The 9,590-nt window shown below is 30.4% G+C and overlaps 2 protein-coding genes across 2 annotated transcripts; one reads left to right on the top strand and one right to left on the bottom strand.

The window, feature by feature from the left end:
• Positions 1 to 1,498: 1,498 nt before the first annotated feature.
• On the top strand, positions 1,499 to 5,093 carry LOAG_09854 (hypothetical protein; the record flags this gene model as incomplete). Its single annotated transcript, XM_020448032.1, has 7 exons — positions 1,499 to 1,605; positions 2,040 to 2,139; positions 2,275 to 2,427; positions 3,232 to 3,277; positions 3,902 to 3,984; positions 4,369 to 4,459; positions 4,978 to 5,093. The coding sequence occupies 7 exons, from the start codon at positions 1,499 to 1,501 to the stop codon at positions 5,091 to 5,093; spliced, it is 696 nt and encodes a 231-aa protein (XP_020301790.1).
• Positions 5,094 to 6,121: 1,028 nt separating this feature from the next.
• On the bottom strand, positions 6,122 to 8,645 carry LOAG_09853 (phosphatidylinositol 3). The gene is made up of 7 exons (XM_020448031.1): positions 8,455 to 8,645; positions 8,010 to 8,215; positions 7,771 to 7,881; positions 7,397 to 7,578; positions 7,160 to 7,292; positions 6,610 to 6,762; positions 6,122 to 6,513 (listed from the first exon to the last, which is right to left on the bottom strand). The coding sequence occupies exons 1-7, from the start codon at positions 8,627 to 8,629 to the stop codon at positions 6,346 to 6,348; spliced, it is 1,128 nt and encodes a 375-aa protein (XP_020301789.1). The 5' UTR covers positions 8,630 to 8,645; the 3' UTR covers positions 6,122 to 6,345.
• Positions 8,646 to 9,590: the final 945 nt, after the last annotated feature.

Below are 9,590 nucleotides of genomic sequence, written 5' to 3'. Positions count from 1 at the left end.
TCTGCCAATTTTAATAGTATTATGGAATTACTTAGTAATTTCGAAATTCGAATTACTTAACAACATTATTTAGTAATTTCGAAATTCGAATTACTTAACAACATTACTTAGTAATTTCGAAATTCGAATTACTTAACAACATTATTTAGTAATTTCGAAATTCGAATTACTTAACAACATTACTTAGTAATTTTGAAAGTTCGAATTACTTAACAACATTACTTAGTAATTTTGAAATTCGAATTACTTAACAACATTACTTAGTAATTTTGAAATTCGAATCACTTAACAACATTACTTAGTAATTTTGAAATTCGAATTACTTAACAACATTACTTAGTAATTTTGAAATTCGAATTACTTAATAACATTACTTGATAATTTATGGCTTATTATAAGCCCAAGCTTATCACATATTAACTTATCCTATCCTACTGCTTTTTCACCCTAAAACCATTACTTCTCATACATACCTATGTATACGAGTTTTTATTTTCTCTTTACTTTGTTGATTTTACTCAAATATTAATAAATCATGAATTAATGAGTATTATTTGACACCATTAATGAAATTAAACAATATGATTTGTTTACAAATAAATCATTTCATTACCAAATACAATATCAGCTAACAGTTACTGTAGCGCAATTTGCGTTTAACTTTATGTAACTTATACAAGTTACGTGTGCAGTAGTTGTTTTTTATCTCTCACATGAATAATTATAGTTGACATATTCAGGTATACAATTGAGTAATTCAATATTATATTTAAAAGGTTTATGATAGCAATGCATATAAAGTGTAAAAAAGATATGAAATATTGGTAATATCAATAAAATAAAGGATATGGTATCAAAAAAAAAAAATGTGAAAAATAAAAAAACTTTAAAGACTTATGATATTAATTTATCAATGTACTTGATCATATTTTAAGTTTTTATTTTTTTTCTCTCTCTCTTTAAAATAATACCATCTCTAATATGCCTCATTTTTTTCTCTCTCTCTTTAAAATAATACCACCTCTAATATGCTCTTTTATCCTTTTCATCTATATGAATTTTCTTTGTTTTTAAAGCAAATAATATCTGGTTATGTTAATCGTTTGGGAAAATAATTTTGCAAATAGACCCGATAAATAGGCTTACGAGCGATTAGCAAGGTGTAAATAGTGAGGATAACTTTGTAGTCACTAACGAAATGGTTGACAGTATGTGCGAGGCCGATGTGATATGTTGGACTTTTTTTTTTCACTTTGTTCATGGGGAAATATCATGGATTATATTGAAAAAAAAATAGTCAATAAACGTCAATGCTTAACATGTATGATATTTTTGTATCAGGCATAGGGTACAATAAATGACATGATTTCAAAATGATGTTATTTTTTTTCTCTTGATTCATTTTATGATTCTTATATTTATCCCCTATTTCAGTATACATTGATATATAGGCTTACGTTACACATATACTACTCACTTACATTACGACGATAACAGTATGGCATCAACTATGGGTGGTCATACGGATGTAACGGATAGTGATGTTAAGTTAGGACGCAGTGGCAATCAATCTGTAATTACTGAAAAACAACCAAGCAAAAAAAGGTATCATATCAAATTTTGAAACATTTTTATGTCAATTGATCGAATGAATTATTTTTTCCGGCAAAAAAATATTTTTAAAAGTGCATCTTTCTTATTTGTTGAAGTATACCGATTATGGTTATTATCTGAACGTACATATTTAACATAATATGTTGGTTAGATTATTTATTTATTCTCTTAAAATTGTTTTCGTGACACATTTTTGTCATTTAAAGTGATTTGTCGAGCATCCTTACAAAATTTACCTATATTATCTGTATCTTTTAAGTTCCAATGGGGCAGTAAATTTTAAGAAATTACTTCCACCATTTAAAATAACTCTTCACCCATTCATATCAGGGATATCAGAAAAATAAAGTCGGAGTTTTGATACGGATGTAGTGGTCCTTTTATTACATTTCGGGAGTATCTTTACGAAATCATATCATTTTCAGGAGTAATACCAAGCGTGGTGGTGTAAAGAGACGACTGTCCTCATTAGCATATCATCAACAGCAGTACATGCTAATGCGTGGAGGTCATCCTGGTGGAAGGGTAATGTTTTCCTTTTCTTCGCTTACTGTTTCAGTTTTCCAGCCTAACCATTACAAATATTCGTTTTCTGAGATTCAGTGTTTCTAAATTTCTGTGTTTTACTAAATTTCCAATTATGCATTTAATAATTTGCAGCCGCTGCATCCTGCTGGAACGAATGCTGCACAAAGAGTGATGTCCTCACGTTATCCTAACGTATCTGGACCTCCCCATCTTTTTCCACCACAGAAATTCGGTTTTTTCAACGAAGCAACACCATCGATACATCCTGGTCATCCGGGATCGGAGGTCAGTTAGTTTTTTTATTCTTCTAGAAGTTCACTTTTTTGAATGAAAACCATCCAAATGATTTAGATTGCCTATTAACTTCAGGTATTTATTTCTGAAAAAAGTGATGAAAAATACCTTCTTCGCAGCGATGCTGTTGAGTTTGGATCATGGCATCAGATGGGAAACTTATTTTTAAAAATTATTTTGAATAGTTTTACATTACACTTAGATTCCAAACATTGCGAAGGTGTTTTCGCTTTAAAAAAATTTCATAACATTTGATGTTAGCATCATTTGAGTACTATAATCATTTTTGATCGCTAGGCAGGAGGTGGTTGAGGCGCTTTAAAATTTCTGAAGTTGAAAATGAAATTGTGGGATGCAAAAAAAGCTCCATAAAAGCATATCAAAAATGTATGATTCACATGCACTCTTTGGATTTTTTGTAATGTGCTCTTTTTATTTCAGCAGATTTGCTCAAAGCTGGTTTTTAGCACTGTATAAGCTAGCTTGTCGAAGAGCTAGAAATTAATTTCCAATTTAAATTTGAAAATAATAGCAGTTGTTACTGCTTTTCCCACTAAGTTACTTTGGTTGAGGAAGTAAAAAAGTAGATTCAAAGAAACTTTAAAAAATAACTTCCTCGAATTCTTCATAATATAGGAACATGCTGATAATATAAAAATCCTGTAATCTTTCGAAAATGCCCTACTAATATCTTCATAAATGGTATGCATGCAAGTGCTGATGTCATCTTTACTGCTAGAGGTTCATAACCTTTACCAAATTCTGAATTTCATATAATGCATTCGAGAATTGCAGAAACGCATTTACGAAGGCCCACCGAAGTCGCGTTTGATGATGGAAGGTTTTGGTTTTTTCATCGTTTTAACATTTTTTTTTTTTGCAAATTTCACAAAAAAACGATGATGTAACAATTCAAAAATTTCTCCATTAATATAATGAAACCTAGGGTTTCATCAATTAACCAGTGAAAGGGCGAGAAGACGCCTGAGAAAGATTAGTTGCTTCTAGAGCTACAGTATTCTTTTCTTTCGGCGTGAATTGTGAATTACTTCATTATATTCGTGTGATAAGTTTGGACTTACACGTTTAAGAGTGATAATATTGACGAGGAAAATTAAGCTGGGGAAGTGTGGCAATTATAAACTAAATTGAGGCAGTAATAAACTGATTTGATAAATGTGAACATCCTGTTTCACATATTTGAACCTTTAAATATCGTTCAAAAATTTTCAAAAGAAAATCACTGTGAAAAGTTCAAAACGAAAAAGTTCTTTCCTTTTTCAACCAATCAAAAAATTAGAAGGTAGGCATCCGCTTCTTTTTTTTGTCTTTTTTTTTGTCCATATCGGCTAAAGAAGCTTACACAACGTATTCTTCCTTTCTTTACTTCTAACGAACTTGATTGCTCCGTTTTATGATGGACGGTAATAATAGTAATAATATTATTATTATTCTATTATTCCAGAACAGGGAAGAGCACGGCAAAGGTCAGTACCGAAACCACCGAAGTTCTTATTCAGTTCAGGACGTGGTGATATCGAATTAAACGTAAGTCCTTCAATTCATACCGCAAGTTTGATCTACCTAAAAAATTTTAAGAAAAAAATATCCTCTGATGTTGGAAGATTTATTAAGAGCATGCACAGCTCTTCATCCATCTTTCGGTATCAGTGGATGCTTGTCGATAACGAGCTCTTGGTAACTTCGGGATTATTGCAAACCATCTACTGATGGATTTTAGATTGGTTTATGGTGGCTATTTTTATTGAAGTATATTCAATTTTCTTACCTTAAAATTCGATAGGTTAGTTGTAAGGAACGGTTCTAGAATTTCTAAGTTATATTTGTGGATTGGGTTCTGAGCTTGGTTTAAAATAACTTTCTTAAATATCCGTCTAATTTATCTTCATGTTTTCATTTTACATATTTCAGGGCAGGCCGATTATCGGATCGATGCTAGAAATCGGGAGTAATAAATCAGCTGGCCCGAACGAACCGCAAGCTGGAATGAATGAATTATTTGGTATGTTCGAAACTTTCTCCCTTTTCATAGACACTTCTAGTTCTAATCACGTCTAATCTTTGTTGTAATTATGTAATGTTCCTACAAAGAAACTGATAATTAAAAATTGGACAAATTTTACTACGGCCCATCTAAAATCTGTCGGACATTTTCACGTGACGGTTTTACATATCCTCTTTCATGCACAACATCTTTAATCGGGATTACACAGTGCGTGAAATATTTATTAATTGATTCGATGAAGTCAGTAAAAGCAGAAAAATACACTGCTACTTTCTACTTTCAAAGACTAAAGCATACAATCATTCTCATCACTTTTTTAATGTTGATATTAATTGCATGCATTCCTTACTGATGTTGCAATCGTTTGGTTTGTTATGAAAATAATCATTAAGAGTCATTAATTTATGAAAATAATCATCAAAATGTTAGCGTTTTAACACTTCATTGAATTCATACAATGAAAAAATAAATTATCATTAAAACATATAGCTTACTATCCTTGTTATTACTTTCAGCAAAAATGATTTGGAAAAAATTAGATATGATTCAAAGTCCAATGCGTCTGAATCGTTTGCATACGGAAATAATGAATTTATTGCAACAGGCAATCGCTGAAGAAACGGGCAAATAGTGGTTGTGATTTGAAATCGTCCTAAATCATGCCAAGTGTGGAAAATTAGCCGTGTAGAATAATGTATCTTTTGAACGCAGGTATTGATAAATTAGTTTATGAGATGAAAGTATGGGACAGATCATATCTAATGATGTGCTATGCAAGATGTTTGCTTAGTATGTTTTGAACTCAGTGTTGCACTACTGTGACGCGTAACAGCACAGTTAAATGTTTTGATTTAATAAGAAAAGAGGAGAGTTTTTGGAGAAACACACGTACGTTTACAACATTGTATAGTTTCTATATATTACTCAAAACGCAAAACTGTTTGACATGGGTTTCATCTCAACTATATTCTTTGATACCTACATTCCGTCCTCCCTTTAAACAGTTTTCGAAACATTTTATGAACTAAGTCATATTTGGAAAAGAGGATTGTTAAAACTTTGAAAATCCTAGTGGTATCAGAGTAAAAAGGAAAGGATCAATATTACAGATGCATAGTTCCCGAAAAAAACATTGAATTCAATACATTATGCCACTGAAAAAAAGAGAAATGAGCACAATGAGATCTCCTCATCTTTTTCTCATGTTCTTTCTTTTTATATTCCTTTCAGGCATCAAAATTTCATAACAGTATTTGAAGTTGTAAATACCGTTCTTGGTGCTGTGTTGTTAATGGTCAGTCAGTATAAGGCTTGTTTTTATTTTTAGAATTTAAAATTGATAATACTAATGGAACCATCTTTCCGAAATTATCAACAAATAAAAATGTTTGCTTTATATGTATGAGAAAAAACGTGCGAAGTGATTTATACAATCAGAACTATTGTTTTTATTATGGCTGGTGCTGTATATAAATTCAGCTTTTTTGTTAATATAGAACAATTGAAAGTTACATATTTCAACATAAGAGAATGTAAAGTTGAAGGAAAATGAAAAATCAGCGCAAAGGATTGAAAATTAGAGAATACGAATCGTAGTAACAATGATGCATAAATATATCAATACAATCCATCAGGCTAAGAAAGAATGGAAAAAAGTGATTATTGTATTGTAAAGAAACGATTCCTCCAAAGAGGTCACAAATAAAAGTATTGTCAGGATTTACTCTACTGCTAGAAAATTCATTCCTCGGGAGATTTCTGGGAAATAAGATCTACCGCTGGATTTGAGTTTCTAGATAAATCTGAAGAAAATCGGATGCAGCAATTTCCTCATTTTTTTTTCCGAAAAAAGACTAGCTAAACTTCAGCATGAATCACTGGAACTAACAGCAGCGTCTCCCTGAATAGTCTGGGGTTTTAGCTTTAAAACACTCTTCCCAGATATCAGATGTTGGATATTTACGATATCGTTTAGCAACAATAACAAGTGGTCGTTGAATCATTTTCAGTGGTGATTCATTTTCCAGCAGGGCTAATCGTAAATTCCATAGCTGAAAAAATATTTGGGTAGCTTACTGTTAGGTCTTAAACTTTGGTTAATCACCGGTTAATCAGCTAGCTAATCGAATAATTTCAATGGTAATTACCTGTCCTCGAAATACTTTCAGCTGATTATTTATCAGAAATCTATTATTGGTAGTGTCAATCATGAAGAGCTTTCTGATTTCCACACATAGACGATGTACGAACATTGGCGTAAGTAAAGATAGCAAACGATCGCGCAACTGTTCATCCCAAGGCTGGAAGTATGACGAGTTCAGTGGAAAAGCCACAATGAAAAATATCAACATATGATTAGAATGTGGGGAATAATTATGTAAGAACCCAGTCGTACGTATGCTTAAAAATTTAATTAATTTGCAATTTCAATTTTATTATTTGAGAAAAACTCTTTGCTAACAAAGCAATTAATTAAAAAAAAAGCTATTCGTCTGAAAAATTATACTTCAGCATTCGAGAAAAATTTATTTGTCCGGTGAAAAAAGAAAAATTGATTAATCAGCATAAAAGTGGTAGAATGCATAACAAACTACCAACCGCTTTGGGCAGTTAAGAAATATATCGTTGGAACTATTGATTTATTTAGAATTAATTTATGATATTTGGATAGTGGATAAAAAAAAATATAAATCATGCCTCTCGTGTACTTTCCATATTTGCCCAACCGTATACAAATGGCCGCAAAACTGTCGCAGTTTCCGGATGTTTGACAGGAAATGCCAAGCCATGATCTATAGCTGCAATATCAAGTATTTCATCCGGAATATACCTAAAATTAAAGTAAATTAAAGGTTTGAAACACACACAAGACAAGATATCTCAAACAAAAAACAGAAAATTTTGGAGAAGCGAATTGTAAAATAAATAACTAACCGTATCAACCAATTATCCATGGTCCGATCGGTATTCCGAATCACATAATCTAATACACACATTTTTTGAAACAAAACGAGGAACCGTTTCCGTTCGATAGATGTAAGTGGATCATTGGTACCACTGATAAGCTCCCAACCAGGTACCACATCATATGCAGGTTTGTAACCATGAACAAAAAGCTGAAATGTGTTTAATTTTTCACACTCTTCCAAAACACAACAAGAAAGAGGCCCAAAAGAAATTTGGAATAAAATCGAAATAAGAAAAAAAAAAATCAAAAAAATTCAAAATGAAACTTCACGCATCCCATTAAAATGTCATGAAGTGGAGAACATCAACAAGTCAATCTGATTAAAAATATTACAAATTACCTGGTAACTTCCAATTTTCGGATATACATCTGATGCAGTGCAACATCGTCGTGGATAAAAGAATGCTGGAGATGTCATTTTAACAATACGAGTTTTTGGTACTATGAATAGCTGCAAGGCAATGTATGAATGAAATTAAAAGAATAAAATATCCGCTTCTTTCAGTTTCCCGTTTTTAAGAAATCCCGAAATGATCAATAGGTATTTTCGCATATGATGAGAAAATGAATCATACCAACCTGTAACCGTTCGTCAACTAATGAAGCAGCTACCTCAGATAGATAACCATTGAGTGGTATCAAGCATGATCGTCCATAACAGCAAAAACAGAGGAATCGTTGTAAGAATTTCGGCCATTTCGGATTATTTTCTGCAAATGGTTCCTCATCTTTCGGTTTGAACACACCAATATGTCGCCCTTGTAAATTTCGAACAAAATATGAGCCTGAAAAAAAAAATCATAAATATATTAAATATATAGAAAATGGAAAACAGAACGATTAGTAGAATATGTACATTAAAAAAATGGATAGTTTAATCGTACCAAAAAATACAAGCACAAATGAAAAAGAGAAAAATATTAAATTCTTCCAATTTTCGTCATTTTTTGTTTTTTTTGTTTTTTTTTTTTTTACAAACTACGATATTAAATGCCATATAAAATATTTGAAGAATTTAAAATACCTGAACTTCCGGATGGAATCAAAATTGGATGAATGTTTGACTGGAATGCTTCTAAGCAATCATTCAAATTTTCCACAAAATCTTCATCATCAACATCTAACATCAATATTTTCAATTTGTTATCTTCTCCGTGTAATCGACGCCAAAACATTTTAATTTGTTGTCTTCGTTTCATTCTATATTACCTGTAATATAAACTAAATCTATTACTGAAAATTTGAAAATAGATAGCTATGAATAGCATAAATTGCAACAAATTATTAGCTCTTCATTATTTGAAAATATTGCCCCATTAAAAGATCATGAAGGAAATAATTTCCTTCCTTTTTAAGGTATATTTTCAACAAATATAAAATTTTTTTTTTTAAACTGTATAATTTAATAAGTTAAACAATTACTCTAGTTTATATCCAAATTGCATATAAAATAATCTCCTAATGTTTCTTTGGTTGAAAATTATTGCAACGATAATATTTTAAAATTTAAACAATAAATATTTTAAAACTTCCAAAATTTAAACTATCACTTTAATATACACCAATATCACAAATGGATTGCTCTAATCCACCATTACTCTGATAAACTATCACTTTAATATATTTATTTTGCATATTTCCAATATTATTTCATCAAAAATTGTTACAACGAATAATAATTCGTCTAAAATGCAACTCTTGAAATGTGCATAATTAAAATAATAATTACATCCTCGAGAATTTCTAAACATTATGAAATATTTCATTAGAAAATTATAAAAAAAAAGAAAGAGTTTTCGAATCAAAAGAATATAAAATAAAATTAAATGGTAGGAAGTTAATCGATATAATAATAACAATAATAATAATAATATATAAAAAAGAATGAAACAAAACACTGCAAATGACATTTAAGTTTTATTCTTGAATCAGAGATATGATTCGATAGAAACTGAAAATGGCCAAACTGAAAATGTTTTTCCCTTTCTTAACATAAATTAATGAATTCATATTTAATCTTCTTTCAAATATAAATTTTCTAATGTTTTAAATATCCTTTTATCTTTCTAAAATATATCTTATTACTTTTTCATCATTTTTTAGACTACATTTCTCATATATGTTTAAGGGAGGGAGAGAGAGAGAGAGAGAGAGAGAGAG

This window comes from Loa loa (assembly GCF_000183805.2).
Source record: "Loa loa unplaced genomic scaffold supercont3.73, whole genome shotgun sequence".
NCBI classification, from domain to species: Eukaryota; Metazoa; Nematoda; class Chromadorea; order Rhabditida; family Onchocercidae; genus Loa; species Loa loa.
Note: the sequence above shows the minus strand (reverse complement) of the source record. Positions and strands in the feature narration are given on the sequence as shown.